The 26,223-nt window shown below is 42.7% G+C and overlaps 1 protein-coding gene across 1 annotated transcript in view; it reads left to right on the top strand.

The window, feature by feature from the left end:
* Positions 1 to 20,120, top strand: part of FBXL7 (F-box and leucine rich repeat protein 7) — a 196,123-nt gene extending 176,003 nt beyond the window's left edge. The window contains exons 3-4 of the mRNA XM_005235791.4: positions 11,581 to 12,192; positions 17,037 to 20,120. Coding sequence (XP_005235848.2) covers positions 11,581 to 12,192; positions 17,037 to 17,773 — 1,349 coding nt within the window. The 3' untranslated portion in view covers positions 17,774 to 20,120. The remainder of the gene's footprint in view (positions 1 to 11,580; positions 12,193 to 17,036) is intronic.
* The last annotated feature ends 6,103 nt before the right edge of the window (positions 20,121 to 26,223 follow it).

The following is a 26,223-nucleotide window of genomic DNA, read 5'->3' as shown; positions in this document are numbered from 1 at the left end:
TCCTGTACACCCTCCCATCAGGTATTTATACATCTTGATGAGATTGCCCTGGCAGGTTCACTTTTTTCTTGGGCTTTGTAAAGAAAAGGGCCTTTTTCTTATGTCAAGATGCCAAATATTTCTTGATTCCAAATGCTGCTGTTGCTGCTGTTCTGCCTTTAAGTCTGTTCCCTAATATATCGCATAAGCTGGTGATACTAAACCCTGAGGATAAATGTGAAATTCCTTATAGAGCTAGAAATCAGCGGTGGTGTTTAATATAATTAGATTAAGTTAATATGGAAGAGGCTGAAGGATCTAGACAATGCCAGAGTCTTGCTTTGAGTAATAACTCTTTCAGAGATTGTGTAGACATAAACATCACGTTTTATTTTTTGACATATTTATTTCGATTTAGTGAAATCAAAATGACATGAAAACGATCAGTGAATAATTTTGTGTATCGCATTTCAGTAAACTGAAATCACAATAAATTGAAAAGGAATAATTACAGTCAGTTAATATCTTATGCACAATGAGACAATTATTTATCATGGCTTTCAGTAGACTGGGAAGTTATTTAAGTTGCCATAAATACAGAGTGCTGAATTCTTGATTTACTTGCATGGATGTACATCTGATACTCCTCAAATGTCAGAGTGCCATATGCTATTGCATATAAATAGCAATCTGCAATTTATACCTCACAAGTCAGAGACACAGCAAGTGGGACCTCGGACGGCAGGGCTGGGTTCTGGAGGATGGATAACGCACTGCTTTTGCAGTTGTAAGTACCATCTGTTTTGACACAGTCCGGGACTGCTTCACGCTGGTGGTCAGGAATCCACGTAATGTAGTGCACATGGGCTTGAGCCAGATTCATTTTGTAGCGGAGGAAAGCTGCCAGTGGCTATGTCTCTTTCCCAGCTTAACTCCCAAATTTCCCGTAATCAAAACTTTAATCCTTGTGGCTCCGAAAAAGCACTATGTGCTTGCTCAGTGCATCATTGTATGAATATTGTGCGCGTTTGTAACAGAAGAGGGGACTGCTGACTGTCACTGCAGGGCTTTTATAACATGGAGTGTTTATTATGAAAAATCATCTGCTTATGTGTCTTTATTAGCGAGGTGTTGGTAAGTTAGATTGCACTGGTGTCCTTGGTTTCTGCTTTGGAGACCTACGTTTCTTTTCTTTCATCCCTCCAAAGCATTCCTCTCACCCGGGTCCCAAAGACGGTTTGTTGGGGAACTGGCTTTTGCCAGCTCTTTCTGAATTTGTTCCTTTGTCTGTAAGCATAGTGGCAGCATTGTGGATTTGTAAGAAATGTAAAACTGTGGATTAAGTGTTTTTCTACCACTCCTTCAGTAAGCCCTGGAGACCAGCTTTGCTTTCTCGGTTTGGCCACATGTCAAAAGGGAGGAGGCATGCAACTGTAGAAATGAGGTATTTGCCTGCAAAACAAGAGAATGCTTGCCGGGATGCTAGCAGGTGCTTTTGAAGGAATCTCATCCCTGGGAAAGAAAATAAATTGAGGAAAGTGTAAAGGGATCTGAGCTGACAGGGAGCAGGTGTTGCAGGTTGGCCTTCAGTTATGCTTTGCACAGCTCTGCTGATTTTCTGTTATCTGTGGCCATCCTACAGATCCAGGCAGAGCTCTTGATGAAGTGCCCCCTAGTCTGCAAAAGCATTAGTCTGAGAGTAAACACTTTGTAAAGTGATTTGTAAAGCCTGGGAAGCTCTTACCACCTTGGTGTAATTTTCCCACAGGATTGTAAAGAACTCACCTTGCTCACCCTGGAGTAAGCGATGGCATGGTGCCTAATTGAGCAGTTTTTTGCAAAGACAGTTGTCTCTCTTTTCTGTTGGCAGCATTTTTTGTTGTTACTACCACCCTGTTACCCATCACTTAGCTGGTAGAGGGATGCATCATCTGCTTTGATGTACGACTCCTCAGCTGGGACACCGGGTGGGCACTTGCAGGTATCTCATAGACAATCCAGAAGGACCTGGGCCGAAACAAGCTGAGTTAGGATTGTTTTACCTTCTGGTTTGTTTTGGGGTGGGGTTTGCTTTTTTCAAGTCTAGAGGCCGGTTCTTGTGCTTTGTACAACTCTGTCCCATAATTTGGAGGGTTGCCTCTTCCCAGATTATCAGCAAAGGCTATGTTTACAAAGCCTGAATTTATTTGAGGAAGGATATTTGGACTATTCTAAATTACATTGATTTAATGAATATTTAGCATCTAAACTTGACTGTTAAGAGAGGAGCACAGCTTTGTGGCTTTAAACCTCTTGCTACTGTTCCTTCTTCTGTTTAGCCTACTGCTTACCATTTATTTCTCCAGTTTTGGAGGTCAAATCCTCGATCCCCTGTTAATCGGAAAGTCAAGCATTTCTGAGAGTTGTGCGCTGTTAAAATGCCAGTATTTGAATACGAAAACCAATGTTCTTTTACATGAATAATTCACTTTTGGTGAATGTGCTGGAAACAGCCATTCTTGGGGGAATTACTTGTCTGATGAAGTTTGCTGCCAACTGGATGCAAGTCATCTTAATTACACAACAAAATGATTATATTGTCAGCTTTTCCCAGAGGCAAGCATTCCTCTGCTTTGTAAATTATTTTCCGTTTAGAGTAATGCACATCTACCAGACCTACATTTCAGGGTTCTGCAGGTCCTTTTGGTTTTGATCCACGTGAACAACTGGGGATTTTGAAAATGTTTCCCTCCCATAAATTTATGTCCATCAACTTATCTTGAAGTTCTAGAATAATTTGAAATGATACATCTTTTATTCCAAATTATTTCATTTTTGAAAGGTGAAATAGTGGAACAGCTACACCTGACTGGAGCAGCTGATTGGATTTCTGCATTTTGAAGTTGGGAGCCATTAAGCGTATGTTCCAATTTTCCGTATAAATTGCAAACATACATTTGCATCAACATGAACTCCATGTCAGCATATCATTCAAAGACAGAGTAGGATCTGTTTGCCCCAGCTCAGTGTCACTCTAAGTGACTTGTTCTGGCCACATATGTATAGCTTGAGAGCCAGCATTGAGCAATGTGCATTGATTTTACCTGTATTTATGTACAGTGGGTTTCAAATGGAAAATGAAGATCAATACATAAAAAAGTAGAACATGGAAATGTAAATGTAAATGTTGCCTAGTCGGGCAGGAAAGTGTTTTCCCTGACAAAATTTTGACCTTGGGATATGTCAGAGTAACTCAAATGAAAAGGCAGACTATGGCTGTAAGCCTGAACCAAGTGGTTCTCTGGATGAGTTGGGAAGCTTTTTGTATTCACCAGAATAGGGTTCCTGGGTTAATTAAGACTTTCTAACAGCTTGTCAGCTACAGAGAGGATGGCAGGCTTTTTAGTATGACTTCGAAATTAAGTAAACTTGCTATCTGTTTGTTATCTTAAACTTTTATACAGAAGTATGTAGAAGATGCTTATATATAAACATTTTGTAAATGCTTATTATCATTTTAACCACAATCGGTTTGCACATTTCAAAGCAATGCATTGAACAGCAAAGAACTGGATCCCCATAGGTGTGGTAAATCTGAAAATGGAAATGCAATAAAAATGAAGTGCAACTCATCCAGTCCACTGGTAATCCAGTCCTGAGAACCCAGCAAGGCACAGGATGCCTCTCCTCTAGGTGGTACAGGTGAGGTTGGCAGGTGGTAACTCAGAATCTGGAGGAGGGGGACAGGGGGTTCTTCACTGACCAGTGGATTCATCTACACTAGCATTTTTGTTCAAATCAAAGCTCACTTTTGAAATTACTCTCCCTAGTCCCTGCTTACTGTGTTTTAGCTACCACCACAACGTATATGAACCCAGTCACTTTCAGGTGAAACTAAGGAAGAAAATATGTTCTGCGGGAAACTCAAAGCACCAAAGGCAATCCCTACTGAGCATTCAGGTTTGGGGATTAAGATTAGACATTGTCCAAAAACTAACACCCTGTTCCCAGGCCTGAGGATGTTGGGTTCTCAGCAGTAACAGCTTTGCTCCACAGAGCTCCTCTGTCTGGGCTGCGGTCCTTGCTAACGCAGAGATAAACTAGCTCAGATGGAGGAGCTCCCTGGTGTAAGCCAAGGAGTTGGGAGAGTATCTGACCTGAAGGAGTTTAAGAAAGGCTTGTACTTAAGCATGTATGGAATTAATTTTGGGGTTAGATATTTACTGAATGTGGAAAGAACGCACCATCCCATCTATCTCTATGTAATTTCCCAGCAATGATGCACTGACAAACCATTTTCTCAGAACTGATGTGCTAGTATCATCAGCAGTACCGAAGCCAAAATTAAGATGCTTTGACTTCATAAACTAATAGGTGGATTAGTTTTTTCTTCTTTTCCGCTAAGTCTTCATATTTTTAGCTCCGTTCAAAAATACGGGGATAAAATTCTTGCAAAGTGGCAGGGGACGAAGACAGTAGGGGGGAAATTAGTTCCAGCTTTTGACAAATACATCGTAAGGAAGAATTATTTGCTTAATAAAAATGTAACAATTACTTCCCTTGCAGTGCTGTTTGACTTTAAGCATCTAGTGTGAATATGCCAAGAATGCAAGATCAGGTCTCCAAATGTACGTGGAGGAGTTTATAGACTCGAGAAAACTGGAGCTCAGCATCACAGGGAAGTTACACCAGTATAATCTAAGGTGTAAAATGTCACACAGAAACTAGTATGAAATGGCTTCAAATTTAAGTTAACATATCCCTCTTCCACATGGCCTTGTAACAGTGCCTCTAGTCTTGTACAATAGGTGCAATCTTTTATTACATTCTATGGGAGGTTTTTTAAAAACTATAAAAGTTTATTTTAAGTTCTGTGGAACTGTTCCTTTCAGGAGCATGTGGATGCGATTACTTCATGAGCTCCAAGGCCGCTCATTCTTATACTGAAAAATAGAGCTTTGTTGCAGGTCTTTGCTCTCAAAAAGAGAATTGCACAACCTGCAAGATCTCACAGGATAAGAAATAAGTTTTCATGTCTGACAGATTTTTTTGTGCCTTTGGCCTTACTTTTCAATCTAATCTTCTGTGCTGGTAAGAATTAATTGTCTGGGAGAGGGAAATACAGCTGTAATCTGTCTCAGGTTTATTCAGAATTTTGCATGTCTATTTTGAAAACAAGCTGGTGAAATATGGACTAAAAGAGATCATCATAAGATGGCCGCTGAAGGGCAATAGTATATTGTGTAGTTATCACTGAGTATTTGCCAGCTGGGCTGCTGTTTCAGGAAGGACCCTTGAGCGACCTGCCCTGCTATACCTTACCGTATTCATTAATAGGATGTTGGGCTTCCCATCCCTCTCCAGAAGCCATCTGTTTGAACTGAATTGAGACACAAAGCTACCAATATACAGGGGAATGGGTTAAAATGTATGACACTGAACCTGCAGTGTATTTGGAAAACCGAAAATGAGCACAATTTGAGAAGGTTGCTCAGTACTCAAAATGCTCTCGAAAAAACAGAAGATTAAGGAGAGAGAAAACCTACTACTCTCTAAGGAGACAGGTGTGGGGAAGATGAATAGATTATATAAACATGGATGGAGAAACTAAATTGTCAGGCAGCTGCATGGCATATGGGAAACTGGGCAATACGTTGAATCACATACTGAGCGCATCATCCTTCTGAGACTGTTGAAATCTGGAAGGTTGACAAGTGGTTTTCGTGAAATACAGGTGGGAAGAGCTCCACCTCAGCTGCTGCGGGTGAGGTGCAGTTGTGTGTGGTGCTCAGTCCAGAGCATTGTGTTTTAAGAGAAACACACAGAGATTGGAGAAAATTTAAAGGAAAAACTAGGAGAAACTGTGAATATTAATACTGTGACTAGGAAGATAGGGCTGAGGTTTGAGCAACTGCATGTGAGAAATCCTTGGAGGAAAGGTGGAAACCTCTTGTTCTTTGCAACCACTAGGAGAAGGGTAAGAAACGGCTTCTTGTATGAGATGGGCAGGAGGAAAAACTTGGAAACTCGATATGGTGACAGCACTGGAACAGGCACCTCAGTGAGCTGAGTAATAGCTGTCCCTGGAAATTAAGAACAGGGCAGACGTGCACATCGGAGATGGTTTAAGTGTACTTGGTGTACTTGGAGAGAGACAAGAGAGCTCCTCTAACTCTGTTTCTCATTCTGTAGGTTCTTGACTGTAATAGGATGCAAAATCACGTAGGTATCTCCACTGAGCAACCCTTTCCCTATGGTATACTTGACTGCTGCAACCCCGCGGACATTTGCACAGTGAGCTTCGTTTCAGCTGCCTCTTCACTGTCACAGGCTTTCTGATTCCTCCCAACCTCCTGGAGCTGGAAGGAACCAAGGTCCATAGTGTAACTTAGCCTGAGAGAAGTGACTGAGGATGTTTGCAATGTGGAAGACACACTCTTTTGTAGGTGTTACTTTTTCTGGGACTTGGTCTGTGCCCAGGGGCTTAGAAAGCAAATGGCCCTGTTGTAGCCTGCTGTCCTAGCTAACTCTTTTTCCCAATCTCCTCTAAAGGCACACAGCCATATTTGACATGTCTGTCAAATTCACAGGTCTCTCCTTGAATCGGCCTGCAACGTACCCCTTGCAGGAGCCGGTCAGCTGTTTCTATTCCCCTTTGCACCACAGACTGTAGCTGCTACAACCATAAAGCTCCCGCTTTCCCTGGTCTCTGTAAAAGAAGTACTTCCTTGGCATACGCAAAGCTGATGTTATCTTAGTAAAAATGTGAAGTCTATACCCACATTGCACTCAGTAAAATATGTAATATCTACACAACACTTACTGAAGAGATGCTAAGTACATGTCGTTTCTCTACTATGCATAAATGCTTTTGCACACATCATTTTGCATCTAACTTTTTGACAAAAATAACAATAGCTTTTTATTTTTCTCAGCTATACTGACTTTTCAGATCCTGGACATAGTTTGGTTTAATTCTTGTCTTAGTTTTGCTAAAAAGCTTAGTGATGACAGCAGATGAACACAAAGAATCCTTTTTAGTTGTCAGATAAGAATCTGAAGTTTGATTGATATTTACCAAAATTTTAATTTTAATTTTGTTAACTTGAGGAGCTCGGTATAGGAATCACTTTAAAAAAGGCACACCTGCAATACCATAGTGAAAGGTGCAGTTGAGTGGAGTTATGCTTTAAGCATGAAAAATGGTTCAGTCTTAAAAAGTACACGCTGGGGTCCAGACATCAAGTGTCCCATGTCAGCGTGCGTCACTGGACTAACAAAAATACAGCATTGTTTTCTCTCTCTAGTTCTGAAATCAGAGACTGCATTTTGTTTTCAATGTTAGAAGGAGCAGAGACTAGGTCTTGGTTTAAGTCATATATATTTAGAGGCTCTTTTCCCCTAGATGTATGTATGTATGTATGTATTGGGAAACAAACTGGGGAGGCGGAGGGAATCCGTTGAAATAAACCAGATTCCTAATGGAATAAAACTCCTTGCAGTGCATTTTCTCCCTCTGTGTCAGCTTTTATAGTTCTGTTTCTGGCACGCATCTTTTGAGATTTCTTTAAAGATTGTTAAGAAATTTTCTCTTACATCAACAAACAATTTTCAGAGCCTAAGCAAAGCTTTAACAAAAAGCATCTTGCACAGAAGATTAGTAACCAGGGAGGCAAAGGGGCAAAAAAAGGTTGTAGGGAGGGAAGCACAGGGCTACTTTGTAATTTGGTTTTTGCTTTCTGAGATCACCAAAATGCAAAGCTGCATTTCAAGCTCGTAAACAATTGGGGTTTTTTCAGGAAAAGAAATGCTTTTATAGGGCATGTGCGTGTAAAGAGGTGTATTGAGAACTGTGAGCAGTAACTTAGTTTGCACTTGCAGGGTTGCGTTTATTAATGTCATGCTGTCATTAAGTTGCCCTGTCTCAGACTGACAGCCTGTTAGCTAGTGCTCAGTGAATGGTGAAGAACAAAATTTGAAGAGAACCCTTAGAGCTTCAGATAGTGCTATAGGAAACCCCTCCCAACAATGCTTGAAAAGCCTGGAAAATGTACAGTAGACCAAGCGTTTTGCTGAAGCTTTAAATGCTAGCAAAAAGCTTTCCAAGTTTTTACTGGCAAAAAGCTCCTGGACTCACCTGCTTTTTTTTTTTTTTTTTTTTTTTTCCTTTCCCCTTAGGGGTGTACAACGAACAGTAAGCAGGAATACCTCTGTACAGAGTTCAGCTGAGCTACCAGCAGAATTCCTGACTGAGAGCATATTGCATTACAGGCTCAGCAGACCAGTAATGCTCTCTCGACTCTCTTGTTTAAACATAATGACAACACTACAGTCTTTTTCCAAAATACTTTGGGGTGGGGAGACAGGGTGCCTGCATGTGTGTATGTATGTGTCTGTCTGGAAGTCTATGCCCCGAAGGTGGAGGGAACAAGCTTCACATGATGCACCTTCAGGACTGAAGGTAAAGGAAATACAGGATGCACATCTGGAACTGCTATAGTAATGACAGAATTAAGACAGCAAGAAACAAGCACGGAACATACCCATAAAACAGAAGGTCAAAGCTTTTTTAGCTTTGGTTCGAAGTTAAAAACCACATTTTGGTAATTCATTATGCACCCAGAATGTCTAATGAATTGATCATTCACACAGTGCCCAGGAGTGAAGAAGGAATGCCACTTTTGAACCAAAAGGATTGGAGATCAGCCATATTAGCTGGGTGTTTTGATCACCAGGGAAAGGGAGGAGAATCATGGAGTACTACATGCTTTTTTATACTTAAGCAGGAATGAAAAGTAGGGAAGAATGTAACCCTGCAGAGATTTTTAGGTGTTTTCAACAATAGCTGACTAAAAATGTACGTTTTCAAACTATGCTGGGACATTGTCTTACAGGAGGTAATCATTCCCACAGTACTAAAAATTGTTTGTAGCAGATGTTAAAAAATTAAACTTTTTTGCTTTTGCTTTTTAGTTCCATCTATTTTGCAGTGTAGAAACAAGTGTTTGTTCTGTGGGGTTTATTTATATAATTTTGTTTTCACTTTTTGTGCTGGTTCATGTAAAAAACCAAACAAAACCCAACCAAACAAAAAGCCCAAAGCAAATTAAAATGTAGAAGGAGAGAAACTCACAATACCAAATACATGTGGTAGTGGAAGGTGTATCCAGCATTTGAAAAAAATGTGTATTCTCTCATATTAGAAGCATCCTTGTCCTAAAATCTCAAGAAAAGAGCGAAAAGTAAAGGCTTCAAGTCTGGCACATCTTCTGCACATAGCTTCGGGCACTGTCATTGCTTTTGGCAGCAATGCGAGGGAGGTCAAACACACAGTAAGTCTTTACAGAAATTAATCTAGAGGACTGTTGCCTAAGTGGTCTGTGGAGACAGTGCTGGTCTGCAGAAGCCTGGTTGCTGGTGGTGTTTTGGCTTTTTTCTCCTCAGCTGTAAATCTCATTTTTAAGATACCAGACTCTTTCCAAATAACACTGCTCGATGCAATTATTTGCAATAGCTGCCAGCGCAGGTATTAGGAGGTCTCAAAGGAGAGCAGAGTGTCTGCAAAACCCACTCTGCATTAAGATACAGTTCTTGCTCAAAAATACACAAATCCCTGGGTTAGGTCCACATAGCCATAGCATAGACTCAGAAGCCTTGAAGAAAGTGTTTTGCTGTCACTTGCTGAAATACTGAGTTTCTGCCTAAGTAAAACAAGATACAGAAGAAGAAGGGGGAAGGAGCTGGGCAGTGTACGTTTTTCCTTCACAGTGTGAGGTGATGATTTTGATCTCTCTGCAACTGAACTAGGGGATCTTGGGCAAGCTGCTGGACTTTGTGTTTTGGGTTCTTCAGCTGAATAGTTGTGCGTCTCTCCCTTGCAGGTGAAAATGCAGGCTCATGACATTTCACATGGTGAAAATGCAGGCTCATGGCTGCTACTGTTGTAGGTAGTGAGATCAGAGCATGCCTGTGTTGGGCCAAGTAAAAGTTTGATGGGGAGATTAATGTGTAATACACTGATCAAATTCATCTAAAATGTACTTAATATAAAAACTCTGCCTAAATGCAGATTTGGGCTGGTTTGTTTAACGCATTTCTGGCTCTACCCTGCTTAGCGCATGTCTATATTCTCACAGTCACACAGTTGCGGAGTCAGTGTTACTTAAGGAGGCAGCTTTGCACGCTTTCCTGAAATGTCTGAACACTGAAGTGATAGCAGATAATGTGATGTGGAGGAAAGTCTGGTGCTCTAAAACTATTTTTCTTACTCCATTCATGATATTTGTTATTCCACAGGGAACTAAATTGTGGTTCCTGTATTCATCTGTGGATGGTGCTTTCCTCCATAAAGAATTTCTGTTGAGATCAGTACTGAGCTGTCAGAGGTGGAAGGAGTGAGCTCAGCAGCAGCATTCATCTCTCATACACTGGTTGCATCTTGTGTAGCATACTGCTGAAATATCTCAGAGTCTCTAAGTTTATAGCCCATGGCAACTGCTTGACTATCAGAATTATATTCTAGTTTTCTTCCAGTCTTCTGCTTGCTTTGCTTGAAGAGATGGGAACAGTAGAAATTACTTGTAGGCAATGATGTCAGCACAGAGGGAAAAGAGTTGAAATAATCTTACAGCAAAGGCAACCTCTCTTAGTAGCAGAGGCCCTTTATTTTTGTGCCTGCTTTTTGCCAGTGAAGTGAAATAAGGAAGGTACAGAAGTAGCAAATTGTAGGGGAGAGGTATTTTTGGGTTGACTGCTTCCAGTGTGACCGTTAGCCCTAGCAAAAAGAGCAGTAAGTGCTGTGCAATAGCTCTGTAACAAGTTTCCAGGCATGCTCTTTCTTTGCCACTTACTTTCCTGGGCTTGTTTTTTCAAAACTGGAGTTCACTTTGGTCTGTTGGAACGAAGTGCTTTCTGCATGCACGTGAAGAGGCACAGCCAACCCCCCTTTGAGAGCTAGTCACTGGGCTCTCGGTTGAAGTGCTGAGCCCCCATTTGCATGAATGAAAAATGAACTTCTTTAGTAGCACAATGAAAGTAAGTGTACAGGGTTGCGCTTTTCCCATCTGCCCAGGTCTGGTGAAGGAGGCAGCATTTGCCTTGTGAGCTCTTCTTTGGCCTCCTGCTGAATGGCTGAAGGAGCTGAGATGCAAAAGACCACGGTATTCCTCCCCTAACAGCTCACAGCTCTCTAGGTGGTGCCAAGGTTATGGGCAGTTACTCTGTCAAAAAAAAAGCCTGTGATTCAAATGTACTTGGTTTTTTGCAGTGTTTAGTTGAGAGTATAAAGAATTAAAATCCCTTGACTTCCACTGCTGTCTCCTTTTCATTACAGGGCTCAGAGCTGCAGCCCCTCCTTTGCTAGTTTGGCTTTGACAGTGCGGCTAGGGGCACATCTCTGTCATGTACCCAATGCTAAGGTGAACAGTGTTTTCAAAGTATGCGCTACGATAGATTTTGAAATATGTGTTTCCTCACTCAACTGGTAAAAAATGACCGCTTAAGCCCCAACAAACCCTGAAGCCCATCATGCTCCATTAACAAGTGGGCTGGCAGGGTGCTGTGCTGTGCAGAGGGCTCTGCATCTGCGCACCGCTTACTGAAATCATGTGTTTTGTCTTCCAGACTCCGACCTGAGCATGCGGACGCTCAGCACACCCAGTCCAGCATTAATATTTCCACCAAATTCCCCTGGCTTCCAGAATGGCAGAGGGTCATCAACATCTTCGTCCTCAGTCACTGGGGAGACTGTTGCCATGGTCCACTCGCCGCCTCCAACCCGTCTCACTCATCCTCTCATCCGGCTGGCGTCCAAGCACCAGAAGGAACAAGCCAACATCGACCGGTTGCCCGACCACTCCATGATCCAGATATTCTCCTTCCTGCCCACCAACCAGCTGTGCCGCTGTGCCCGTGTGTGCCGCCGCTGGTATAATCTTGCCTGGGACCCCCGACTTTGGAGGACTATTCGCCTGACCGGCGAGACAATCAACGTAGACAGGGCTCTTAAAGTGCTGACCCGGAGGCTTTGTCAGGATACACCCAACGTATGTCTCATGTTGGAGACGGTAATTGTTAGTGGCTGCAGGCGGCTCACAGACAGAGGACTCTACACCATTGCCCAGTGCTGTCCAGAACTGAGGAGGCTGGAGGTGTCTGGCTGTTACAACATCTCCAATGAGGCGGTCTTTGATGTTGTGTCACTGTGCCCAAACCTGGAACACCTGGATGTGTCAGGTAACAGGAAATATTTCAATACGGATGCCTCTGATCCTAAAAGCCTCATGCCTGTCAACCCCCTCACCCCACAACTGCACGCTTTCCCTTTCTGTGTTGTCTTTCCAAGTGGGAATGCCAGTATCCTATAACGCAGTGCTGGTGAGACAGGCACTGCTAGAATCTCAACGCCCCAAATGCCAGCAGCACGTCTGGAGTGGCCAGTCCTCTTCCAATGGAGACGAGCTACCAGGGGTGGCCCGTTCAGATAGCACCAGTACTTTTCATAGATTTTTGCACAAAGCACCCTTATAAGGGCCCATGTTGCAATCAATGCTGTGGTGAAGGCTAGTTACTTCAGCAAATTTTTTTTTATCTTTTTCATGTATATAAGTATGTAAGTTATATGGACATTATATATATAATTTACATAACTGTAATATGATAACTGACTTGAGGAGGAGCTCAGAGTCAGTGCTAGGCTTCAGGCTGGGTTATAAAGATCAATTTTCATCCCTAGCTAAACTTCAAGGTCCCCTTGTTTCCATTGCTATTTTAATGAGACTTAGCTAGCTTGGACTTTTTTTATTTTTTTTTAATAGTGTATATATTTGCTTAGTGGCTTTCTGCTTTTCCTTTCACCCAGTTACAATGTATCACTGCAGCTGTTTAGATCAGCAGAAATGTTTTAGACAATTTTCCTCCCTTGCACTGGGGAAACAAGGTATTTTTTCCCCAAGGTCAGCCACGAAGAATTTCCTCACTGCAAATAGGTTGGCACTTAATGGAAAGGATATAGCCAAGCAAAGCACTGAAGTAAATTTGATGTTCGATACTTAGTTTGTGATCTCATTTGTTATCAGTCTAATGTTGTTATTAATCAGCTGGACCAGATTTGCCATTGCAGAGGTACTAATGGCAACAAGCAAGATGAAGAGGGGATAGGAAGCAATGCTTTCAAGTCACTGGTACCCACATAAAGCAATTTTTCCAAGTCTGCCTATCTGGTGCACACTGATTTGCTTTCATTTTTCTACGCTTTTTTTTTTTTTTTTTTTTTTTTTTTTTACTGATTTATCCAACTCTTTTACCTAATATTCCTAGCATGGCAGAACGTCATGAAAGGCATCAAAGCAAATAGCCACAAATCGGAATTACTCACTTTTTGTGATTGCTCTCTGAAACCGCCAGGTGATAAGGAGTCTCTGCAGGACTCCATGGGAGTCCTATCCCATGGAGTCTTATTCGCAATGACCTTGCATATGAATTACTTATTGTCAGTACACACTGACGTTAGTTTGAGATTGCTAACCACACATTCAGGTTGAAGCATCTGCAACACCAGGAGAAAATGTATATGCCTGTGTGGTTCAGACCTAGAGCTATGTACCACTTTGAAGGCTGGCTGTATCCCTGGCATATTTATGCTTTTCTTATTACACCCTCTAGGACTGTAGGGAGAGTTAAGTGGCTCAAGTATCCTGGTCCTGGAGACACAGGACAAACAGAATTGCTGAGCAGAGGGTGAACTGCCTTGGCATGCCAGTCTGTTAGCTGACACCCTGAGTGGACCTGGGGGCTTGTAGGTGGTTGAAAATACTTCGGTCCACAGCTCCTACTGACAGATGCTATAGACCAAAGGTGACGTTTTCAAAAACAGGGAAAATGAATAGATGATACCAAGTCTGGAAATAGGTTCTTCATTTGTGGTTTCCCCAAGCCTGTTACTTTCAGACCTAGAAGATGGTGTCTGTCCCTAAGAGCTCATCAGTTTGGTCCAAAGTGTGTAGAGGGCAAGGAAAATAGCCATCGTCCTTGAATTTGTCCTAGCAGCAGGACAGGAAAGTAATATTAATCTCACATTTTTCTAAGTTGTCCTTTCATTTGGAGCTGGCAAGGGGAAAATCCTGGTTTTGAACATGCTCAGAAGTTGGGGTTTTTGCGTTCAAACATGGTTTTTGCTGCATGTGCCTGCATATGAAATAAGGATAATTAATCTCTGGGGTCTTGCTTTTAATCCAATTTTTTCATTCTGGTGTGGTTAATTTTGGAGGATGTTTTGGAAGTAGGGTTCCATTTTCCTCTTCTTCCTTCTGGAGTAAGAAGGACAAGGCTTGCACGTACACACTCAAGCAGTTCTCAGGAATGAAGTGGTTCACTGGTTTGGTTTCATACCGAGCAAGAGAAGTTGGGTAGAAGTGCTGGGGGATGACACTATGCTTGTAGCTAGTTAATTAAAACCCACTTCACAGTTGTATATTTATTTGAATCCCTCTCCCTCTTGGATGGTTACTTGGCAGCAATAACGTACCAAAATCTTTAATGTCAAAACCAGATGTTGATATTAACTTTAAGCGTTTTCCACAATGTAAGTTCTGTCACTGCGAGCATCCGCTTTGTGGGCAGGTCTGAGATATCTCTAGAATTTGGTTGAGGTTGACTGCAAGTTGTTATCTAACACGTTAGCCAACATTTTTTTCAATTTGTTTGGAAGTTTCTCCTCCCTTTTAAATATCAGTTATACTTACTTATGGAAAATCCTTTTACAAGATAGTTGTTTTTACATTTTTTTATTATTTAGGACAAAAAAAAATTGTTGCAGACCCAGGAACCTGTCATTTTGCCTAAAAATCAGGCAGCGCTATATCAACATGGACTTTTTTGTCTGGTGAAACCATTTTGAATATCCTTCCCATTAAATATTTTACAGTGTAGCCAAAGTAACTAGAAAAGGCGATGCTGAGCTTGTCAAAACAGGGATCACACGCTGATCTACGTGACTCCAACCCTGCTGTGAGCCTTCTGACCCATTCATTTTACAATTGTGATCATTAAAGTGTTCTCCCTTCTTGGATCCTCAGCAGACAGAACATTCTCCTTGGCCTCATGAACCCTTCCTTCTCACTTAGCCAGATTTTGAAATTGAATTCTGGTCAGCATGTAAAATATCCAAACCGACTCCTTAACCCAGCAACCTCCTCAGGCAAATGCAATAGCGACAGCTATGTCAGGTCCAGCAGACCTCTGCCTAGGTGCCAGATTCTTCTGTGCAAACCCAGCTCGAGGAATGGGGAGTCCTACGGTGCATTTTGTATTGCCTACTCCAAAGAATATATGGGAAGTGAAATTTTGACACCATTAGTATTGTACTGCTTCTCTTTAGAAAAAAAATCACTTATTAAGCGTGTATGTAGTACTTATTCAAAGGCAAACATATTTCCAAAGATTGTACCGTCACATAGACAGATCTACAGCACAGTCTGAAGAGGAAATAGTAGCATTCAGTTTTAAGCAGATGTTGTTCGTTGAACAAAGTGCTTTGCTTGAAGGTCCCAGAGCTTCTGCATGACCTGTGGACGATTTGTCTATTCCACTGTGTGAGGCCTAAGGTAAAAAGTACAACTCTTCAAATAAATGTGAAGCCTAAATTAAAGATCCAGCTGGAAATTCGAATGATAAATGTAGAAATCAAATTGCAAGTGGCAAAATGGTTCAAGTCCATATCCCATGCTTCTTACAGCATTTGTGTGAGCTCACTGGATTATGTCAAGGGTTTTTTTTCCTTGTTCTTAAGAATGGAAGCATAATCATACCTTCCATTACAACTCTGAATGAGAACCTGTTATACCAAGTGGTACAGGTTTGGGTCATTCAAGCTTTTGAGGTGGTCTCCATACGTTGTCATGCTCCTTACTTCCAGACTACAGGATTTCTGCAGCATTTCTGATACATGGAGCTCTAAGGTCATTATCCTAACTTTTCTGGCTTTTCATGGGTCACTCCATCCCTGTTGGCCAGTGTTTCAGCAATACAGAAAGCTCTTTTTATCCCTACCTGAGGCCATGTCTTCAGGCATAAGCTGCAGAATTTGTCTGAGTGGCATTTACAGCTGAAACTGTTGGGTCTTGATCACTAACAGGTAGACCTTCCCTTCTGCCTTGCAGCTGTTTGTAGCTATGCTAATGCAATGTGCCCAGCTGAACCTGGCACAGATAAGAATTTCCCTTCAGGAACCTGAGACTGCCAGTTTGCAGTGCAGCAGAAATAGCAATTTCCGAAAAAACCCTTTCATTCACCACCGTGCACAGAGTGGAGGTTAAAAATGGTGGAAGTCTGTGAGCATGTTTTTCCCTTTAACTTAGCTCTTTTACCTTTCCGTGCAAGATCTGGTGTTTCTTCTCTAGTCTAGTTACCTCATTCATGCCAGACATCTGCACTTGAAACAGTCCTTTTCTGCATCTGCCCATGTCCTCCCATGCCCTTCCAGTTCTTGGCTCCTGCTGACTCTCCCCATTCTCCTTAGGTTATCCGAATCTCCACCCTCTGCAAGCACATAGTCTTGCCATAGTATTGCATCCTTCCCACATTGCAGGCTTGGGGCTGGATTCACATCTGCTCTCCAAATGCTTTCTGGAGGGTGGGTGGGTTTTGTCTTTTTTGTAATGAGTTGGATGCGGAAAGAGCCTCTGATGTTGGTTTGCAAGCTCAGCCAGTCAGCAATGAGACTGCCTCTGATCAAAAAGCTGCCATTTTCTCAAATTGTCACTGGGTTTATATTGCAGTAACAGATCACAGACTGTCCCTAGATAAACCTAGGACCATCATTTTACATTTAGGATACAGACAAAACTGGTCTGTCACTTGGCTGATGCTCGAAATCCCAAAGCAACCTCACTGACTCCAGTGGAGTTTGTTATTTCCTCTGGGGTACAGACACAGGACAGCAAATCCAGACTAGTCAATCAGGATGGTTCTGCTTTTACAACAGGAAGATATCTTCATCATGCAATTTCATGCTCATCTTTGTGGTCTTGCTGTGTGATTTGATTTTACTGCTTGCTTAAATTCACTGTTTTTCCACTTAGGATGCTCCAAAGTAACGTGCATCAGTTTGACTCGCGAAGCCTCCATCAAGCTGTCTCCCTTACATGGGAAACAAATCTCCATTCGCTACTTGGACATGACAGACTGCTTCGTCCTAGAGGACGAAGGACTGCACACCATCGCCGCTCACTGCACTCAACTGACCCACCTGTACCTGCGCCGCTGTGTCCGCATCACCGACGAGGGTCTCCGCTACCTGATGATTTACTGCACGTCCATTAAGGAACTGAGCGTGAGTGACTGTCGCTTTGTCAGTGACTTCGGCATGCGGGAGATTGCCAAGCTGGAGTCGCGCCTCCGATACCTTAGCATCGCTCACTGTGGTCGGATCACAGACGTGGGCATCCGTTACATAGCCAAATACTGCAGCAAGCTGCGCTACCTCAATGCGCGGGGCTGCGAGGGCATCACGGACCACGGTGTGGAGTACCTCGCCAAAAATTGCACAAAACTCAAATCACTAGATATCGGCAAGTGCCCTCTGGTCTCAGACACCGGCCTGGAGTTTCTAGCCCTCAACTGCTTCAACCTGAAGCGCCTGAGCCTGAAATCATGTGAGAGCATCACTGGGCAGGGCTTGCAGATTGTCGCTGCCAACTGTTTTGACCTGCAGATGTTGAATGTGCAGGACTGCGATGTGTCTGTGGATGCTCTGCGATTTGTTAAACGACATTGCAAGCGCTGTATTATAGAGCACACCAACCCCGCCTTCTTCTGAAAGGACACCCACACCTGTCATTACAATGCAGTATTAAAAACACTGATGTATAAACACACACTCCCATATTCAGTAATGCTGTCTTTTCTATAGCTCATGGGAGTCGGCTTTTCTTGTATGTTGTGGGTGGGTGGGGGGGGTTCTAGAGGACTATTTTGTTTGCTTTTTGTATGATCACTTGTTAAGGTGCAGTGGGTCTCCATGGAGAAGCTGCCTTAATGCAAAAGCAATGAGCACTCAGCGTCCCCAGTGGGGTGCCATTTCCATAACAGCCGTGATCTTGTCCCAGGCTGCAGTAGCTACCTCCAAAGGAAATAGCACATAATCCCTCCTTTGGAAATGCTACTAAGCTGTGTCAAATACATCTGAATTCCAGCTGTGCTCATGAAGCTGACTATGCAATATGTGTCTGTGTTCCCCAACTTCTTCCAACATGGCTGATAAAGCATCTTGTTTCCAAGTAGTATCTTGGTAGTCATCCATTGTAATCCCTCAGGAAATACTGGGTAATGTTCTTAAACGTACTTGATTGAGGCAGAATAAAACCTGCTGGCCATTGCTGAGCCCTCCGCTGAGTGGCTCTGGAGACTGTGCCCATGCATGGATTCTCTTGGAAAGCCCACCTCTGGGTCACTCAAGCATTATCACTACTTGCCTTCATTTCTAAATCCACCCTCTCCTGCATGTGTCGTACCACCCTCCGGTAGCAGATAGGGACTCCTGGGTCTGATAAGCAGTGACATATTCACCTGAGTGAAGGGAACCAGATGAGATGTCGGTGGTCTGGCAAAGGGAAAACCCAGCAAATCGGCCTGAGAAGCTGCTGTAGTTCCGCAACAAGCTGAGGTAGCACCGTGGTACGCCAGGTACTCTCTGAGGCATTGTGGAGCAGCTTGCACAGGGCAGTCCCGATTGCGGTGCTGTGCAGCTGTCACCAGCAAGTCTGTCTCTGTCCCTCCACTGTACCTCTTCAGCAGCCACGGCACCACTGCAGCTGACATTCCCTGAGCAAACCAGGCGTGTGTGTTGAGGGAAATTCAGTGTGTGCCTTAATACACGTAGAAACCCAACCCTTCTCTGTGGCCTTCCAGTTCAAAGGACAGACGGCTGATCTCATGACTTCAAAGACATTAGCCTGATGTTAGATAACACCCCTGAGGACAGAGGGGCTTAGAGTGTTATTCACATTAGATTTAGATTTTGTGAAACCTTGTCTGTGTGTGTTCCCTTAGGCTGGAGGAACAGCTGCTGTTCAAGAAGGAATTGAAACCCCAGCATTGCCCTGTGACACTGGGAGCCCCTGGTACTTTCGTGGTCACTCTTGCTCGTGCAAGAGCAAGAGTGGTTTGGAGGTTTCCCCATCTCATTGCCTCCTTCCCCTGAGCATTTGGTCATTTCATGGTTACTTTCTTCACAATTTTCTGGCAGCCATTTCTCTGCATTTTCTCATGTAATGCTCAGATCTGAAAGCCAGACACGTTAGGGGTGATGATATTTTCAGGCAGGCCCCCTGCGCCTGACTGACAGGTGAATTCATACGTTCAGCTCAAACACTATAAACGTCTCAGTAGAGAACATGAGAAGGGAAGCACCATGTCTGGTTTTCATAAGCAGTAGTTCCATCATCTCCAGACAACACCAATAAAACATTGATATGAAGTGAAAATCCATATGCTCAAGAAAAATACATAACTGCTGAGGAAATACTTGTAGCAATGCTCTCTCAAATTACAAAAAAGTAATGGTTTGGACATGTCCCTGCAGAGGGAACTTGTCCTGCTGCTGCAAAAATTTTTGTAACTTATGTATGTGCCTCCAATTTTCAGTTTCTTAACATACAGGATGTCATCAGCTCTGAATTATAAATCAGATTGTAATAAAGCAGAGGACCTTAGAAAATGAATTTGTCATTGCTACTATTACTGGTCAGTGACTAATAGGGGGTGATACCACCCTTGGCCAGTTAATATCACTTTGATTTTCCTTTCCGTATTTTTAAAATTAGAGATTTTCCTCCAGAAAGTAGTACAGTATATTTTATCCGAGCCAGCTATACTCTCTGTTTATCTTTTATCTCAAAATGGCCCCAAGGATAATTAAATGTTAAGCCCATTCCTGAGGATGGTGGGATTTTGAGCCATTTGCACTCATGAAATATAAGGCCTCATTAGTAACATTTAACTGTTTATTAAAAAAAAAAAAAAAAGCTACTTTTCTGGCTATGCTAAATTGAGTGAATAGTGCTACGTGGTTTTTAAGGTTTCTAATGTTTAAATTGGCCTGTACTGTACAAATCTCACTATAAAGCCTTAATTTGCTACCAAGAAATAAAGCAATATATTGGTAACTGACGAGCGTGCATCATCATTTGCACTAATTGATTAACTTCTGGCAAAAAAGGAAAATATTAATTATGTGTAAAACTTTTCTTGAAAGGTAGGTAGGTAAATGAGCACATCAGCCTATCAGGTAGGTGGATGACTCTATTGAAAAAGGGGGGGAAAAATCGTCACGGATTATGACCTTGATTATTTGTCTCTTTAAAATTTGATTTTGCCTCATGTGGTTCTTCTTCACCCTACAACAAAATCAGTAACTGGGAGTTTAAGGAAAAGATAAAACAGTATATAAAAAGCCCATGCATAAAAACTTCAGGAGAGCCTCTGTACTGATTTAAAGGCAAGTTAACATATCGGATGTCAAAAGCAAAATGGAATGACTGATATGGTAGAGCACTTACTACAGCAGTGTTGCCTTTTGAATGCTCTAAAGAACCCACTCTGGGGGGCACTCGTGGAAAATTAATAAAGGTAATTTTTCTAAGTCGAACATTTTTAAGTATATAGGCTTACATGATCTGAGCTGGCACTCTGAGACTGCCACAAGAAACATTGACTTCAACGTATTGATGCAACTTGCCTGTTTTGACTTTTACCCTTTTCCCTATGTCTACTAGCAAAATGACACAACCAGAAAAGAAATAGTGCATGTGGAGCTGAGTTTGCTGGAAAGGTTGCAACTTGTGACTGATGTGTCTTCGTTCCAGTTTGGGGCTGGCAAAGACTATAAATTTCCTGAGCAAAAACATTGTTGATTCTTGAACCATAAAATTCAGGCTCAGGCACTGAGGCTTCTTCTGCTCTGCAATAGCATGTGCTGATCTCATCAAAGCAAGCAGTGATGAATCACATCAGTCAAGCTGGCATGTTGTTTATGTCTTTGGAATAACTGTGTCCTATAAAGAGGTCTGTTAGCAAAGACACATCTGAATTACCATGCACTGTGATTACAGCCAAAGCTGTGTACCTAGGCCTTCATCCTTCCCATTCCCGTGGCTTTTTGTAAAAAAGTGGATCTGTTTTTTCCCCGTTAGCAACACGAGATTGATGCGAAGTGTTGCTTTTGCCTTTTTGAGCTATGTTTATCTGGCTTCCTACAAAATGGAAAACAGCTTCTGTTGGATGTCTTGGACTCAGAACCATGGTCCAGACTGTAACCTTCAGTAGTGGCTTACGTGGTTTCTGAAAACTTCTAGCCTTTGAACTGGAAAATTAAAAAGCTAGTGAAAGACCTAATTTTAGCATTAGGCTTGAAGGAGGTCCAAATTCTCATTAAAAAGAATTACAGTGACCATTTGTGCTGCAGGCTGGCTGCCCCACAGCTGCCAGTGTTAGTTTAAAGGGGAAAAGTTCTCCGATAGAGTCGATGCATGGCTCCTCTTCCCACAGCGTTCCCCAGGAAAGTAACCTGCCCTCGTTTTTTTATAATTTTGTCAATTTAGCTGTTTGTGATGAAAATTCCCATGCTGGGCTTTGAAAATGTTAGTTGAAATGGTTCATCTGGTTCTGTAAATAAAGCTAGCAGGAAATGTCATTTTGTTCATGTTAAACTCCTGCTGACCTTTCCTTTGAAAATGGTCCATTGCTCTCCATCTCCTCTAAGGCCTTCAGGGTGAAAGTGTGAGCCTTGCCAGGAGTTCAGCTTTGGGACAAGGATGTGTCTTACTGATCTCCCAATTAAAATTCAATCAAATTTAGCTACATTACATGTCTTTGAACCTCTCCAACTCCATCGCCAGAAGAAAAGGGGCACATTCAGATCTTTCGGAGCTTGTAGTCTGGCAAGGCTGAGATCTGGCCAGGCATTTATTCTGGTAGTGTGAAGAACAAAATGACCTGAATTACATGGAAGCTGCCTGGAAAGGCAGGGCAGGGTTGAAAGATAGGGTTCTGAGAACTGGGACAAGAAGGATGAAGGAAACTTCCTGGGTAAGGGGGTCTGGGACTGAGATGAAAAGACAGCGAATGATTTTCAGCAAAGAAATGGGCTGGGCTTAGGAGAGGCAAGCAGGGACAGTTGGGCCAGAGGAACTGTAATACTGAAGAATGAAGTCTGGGGCAGCAGCAGAAATGAAGAAAATTAACTGAACATCACTTAAATACAGTACACTCCTTCGGCGAAGGCTCTGAGAAAGGCTGACAAACTCTTTCGGTGAGGATGCCTCAAATTTGAAGCAGCCTTTCAAAAATGCTATAGTATTTGTTTTGCAAAAATGCATTTATTGAGTCCACGATCTACCCTTTTTTTATGTTTTGTGAAGCCAGAAAATCTTTACAGGCAAAACTTCTGCATTTACCGGCAAATGTATACGGACACCTGAGACATTTGTCAACCTCTGCGCCTTGGTCCTGCCTGTACACCACTGTGGGAGGTGTTCTACTGAGAAGATCAGGCTGAGGCAGGTTTGTAACATCTACTCTTCCTTTGGTATTGTATTTCAGCAGCACCAGCTCTTTGGCTTTGCTAAGGTGCCGGCATCACTGTGGAGCCAAATACATCAGATTCCAAACTTAGCCTAACAAAAATACATGTAACTGAACAGCATTACTGCATGCTATTAAACAGATTAAATCAGTTTTCTCCATAAAATAGCTTAAGGGATGTTTATTTTCATGCACCCCTGCTGTACAGCTGCATGCTTCAGAGCAGGTTTTTCCTCTGTTTTGTCTTCTGTGAAATCTGGACAGAAATGTCAGGTCATTTTTCCCTTGTCTTCTGGATGATCACAGAGGCGTGTCTGCGATTTAAACTAGTTAATGGAAATCTTTTCCAAGTAGGCTCTACTAATACAAATTTTAAAAATATGAGTGCAGCAATCCAATTGGCCATAGATATATCAAATTAAGCCATTATAAATATAAAAGTTACTAAATGGGCACCAGAGAGGGAACCAGAGGGACCAGAAAGAGGGATCTTTTAAAAAAATAAAAAAACCCTGACGCTTTTATAAACGACCCTGATACTTTTAATGCAGAACAGAAATCTTAACTGTTCCTTCTAGCACTAAAGATACTTTGGGCTCTTTGGTTTAGAATAGTCTTCCTTTATTTTTTAAAGAAACATTACATGCCGTAGACTCAAGCTCACATAAGTGGTAGAGATGGAAAAAGTAATCTTAAAAAGATGAGAGAGAATGCAAAGAGGGATTTGTGCCAAAAAAATTGAATATTTTTAACAGTTTCATGTTGCATGTCTTTGATGGCTCCTAAAATATTTTTTCAATCATGTAAATGGCCATTCTTGAGAAGTTTCCGTTACTTCTTGAATACCCTCCATCCACACAATTGTCTCAGCAGATAGGCATCAGAACTTCAGAAAAAAATATTTTTTCTAGCTAGTAATCTTAAGTCTAGCTAATTTATTGTTTATAATTTGCCTTATCAAGTGTTTTCACATCTTTATCACTTGTCATATAAAGGATATATCCTAAACCTTTATCAGGACAACTGAAAAAATATTTCTATGTTTATTCATAGCAAGTTATATTTTTGACACCCAAATTTTGTTCTAGTCTGTTCCTGGTCTATTGTATGCTGTGAAAATACTTTGAAGAATAGAGCTTATTTCTGGATTTGAATTACACTGTATTTGATTACTTTATGGTTACGTACCTCATGTGGTATTACGGTTGTCAGTGTGTCTTTTGTGACATGGCACTGCAGAGTGGCTACCTGCATTTCAGCCTGGAAATAGAATTGCCTAACACGTGACACATGTGACACATAACAGTTGTCAGAGCTCAGATCTCATGTGTGACTGGCTGCTGGGGGTCTGAAAAAAGCCCTCCACAGCAGTGTCAGTACTTTTGTAGTGATTCATTCCTTAACTGAATGAAGCATCTTCTGTTTTATTTGGCATCAATTACAGGAGCAAACTAACTTCAGCACCTGCTTTGGAGAAGGTAGGAGAGCTGCAGCCTTTTCTCCTCTTGGGTAACTCTTCTTGGAGTTACCCAAGCTCCTGTGAGAGTCTGAGGTATTCTGCCTACGTAGTCGCGGATAATACAAACGATGAATGGCTCAGTATTGATAGGATGAGTAAGGCCATTTGCTTGGCAGGCAGTCCAGGCGATCGACTGAGGAGGTTGCAAGTCAGTGACCATTCATTGGCCAAATCTTGCTCACGTTTCTCAGTGGAGGTGGAAGTCCGTGCATGAACGTCAGTAAATATGTTTTCTGATGCTTGTTCTTACAGTGATATGTAGAACTACGAGATGAATCAGCTGGCAGCGGGGGGTGGGGGGTGGGGAGTTTCCACATAATCAAACTTAAGATCCTCATTGTTAAAGTAGTGTAGTGGAAAATCAGGCATATGTCTATCATGACCCTCAATGGCTTTTACTGATTGCCAGCATAAGGCTGAGCTGCTGGTGAGTTTTCATAACATAGCAGGTCATCACAGTGACACTGCTGGGACAGGACCAGCTCACTGGCTTGGGTTTTTTCTCTCCCTGGCATTGTATTCCTGTACCTGCACAGCAGAGAAACGACCCAAACTTTCTCTCTCTGTATCTGTCCCCAGGTGACAGGTAAGTTTTGGGTTTGCTTTTTAATCTCCCATGAACTCCTCAGCATGCTCCCATCTCACTGGGGAGCCGAAGCCATCCCAAGGGCCTTCTCACAGCGGGATCTGGCCAGGAGGTATCACCTCCGCTCCTGCCACCTCCCCACTCTCACTGCCGAAACCTGAATACTTGCTGATGTTCCCTCTGAAATATGATTGTGTCTCCCTTTCCCTTTCCTTGCTCACCACAAAAAATTCCCTTTTGCAATGGCAGGGGAGCAGTGGTGCCACTGTGGTGGGACCCACTGCGTTTTCCAGAGCCCAGAAGGAAGGGAAAGCTCAAGCAAGCAAGGAAATGCCTGGCATATGACTGTAACGGCAGAGCTGTGCAGCTGGGGAAGGGAAGGAACGAGGAGGCACTTCATCTGTCAGGACAGAAAGGGATGTCCTGGAAATGCAGCTGCCTGAAACAGCCTGGGATGCAATAGAAAACCTGCGAAGGGTTTTGCAAGAGTATGTTCTTGCTGCTGTGGCATCACAGCATTTGCATGGTTGTGTGTGCATAGGACACCTGAAGTCTTAAAGCAAGGAGCTCACTGTCTGCATGTCACCAGTGAAAAGGGAGAAGGAATGCCATCCTTCCCTGTGGAGCCGGGTCTGAGGAAGGAAGCTCTGGCCAGCTGGGAGGGGACTCTGGGGTGCCCTGGGCATGCCAGGCCTCATGTCGGGTGTTTGGCAGCTTGGGTCACTTTAACGTCATTTGTTAGATACTGGAGTGGCAAATGAGTGGAAAATCTGCTTGGTGTGGTGTGGCCAGGCGCAGGGGCTGCCTAGCCTTGCCATAAGCCAAGGATGGAGAGGGGAAAAAAGGGGTCAGGGGCTACTAAAAATGTCCATTTTTCAGCAAGGGCTCTCCTGGCATCCAGGTGGATGTGATTTTCTCCAAAGAGTTCATGCTGTGCAGGGCCCGCTCTGAAGCAGCGAAGGCAGCTGTGACAAGGCGGATGTGACCGTGTCCTGACAAGATGAGGAAAGGTTGTTGAAGATGCGACACAGGCACATGTTACGAGACCCCGCACTCTCCAGCTTATTTTTGTAAAAAGAGAAGGAAGGGTGGGTTTTTTGTTGGTTCGGTTCTTTTAAGTAATGGTCTTTTAGAGTTGCTTGGTATTTACCATCTGTAGGGGAAACTCATTCAAAAGCACTGAGACCGGCTTATCTTCAGATCAGAGGGATGTCTGATTTCTGAACATGGGTTTACTTTTTTGGAAGGCAGATATATGAAGGCACAGAAGGGCCTCATAGCCTGACCTTTGGAGTTCATAAACCTCTGGCAGGTTAAATCTGAGAGCATGGTGAAGCAGCCTTCCCTCCGCCTGCCAGAAAATGAGAAAAAGCAAGGGGAAATTGCATCAAAATGCCTAATAAAGAGAGTAAAGGAATTCAGGGCTGAAAGCTAAACTGCAAATGGTAATGTGTAATCTCTTGCTTAAAAGACATTTTCTCCCACAGGAGTCAAATATGGTCCTGTGAAGCTGGATGGTAAATTGAAATACAGTGAGCACATGGATAAACACGGCAGTAGGAAGGAATCAACACAGCTTTTC

This window comes from Falco peregrinus, chromosome 3 (genome assembly GCF_023634155.1).
Source record: "Falco peregrinus isolate bFalPer1 chromosome 3, bFalPer1.pri, whole genome shotgun sequence".
Classification (NCBI taxonomy): Eukaryota; Metazoa; Chordata; class Aves; order Falconiformes; family Falconidae; genus Falco; species Falco peregrinus.
The sequence above is the reverse complement of the archived record's forward strand: the minus strand, read 5'-3'. Positions and strand labels throughout refer to the sequence as shown.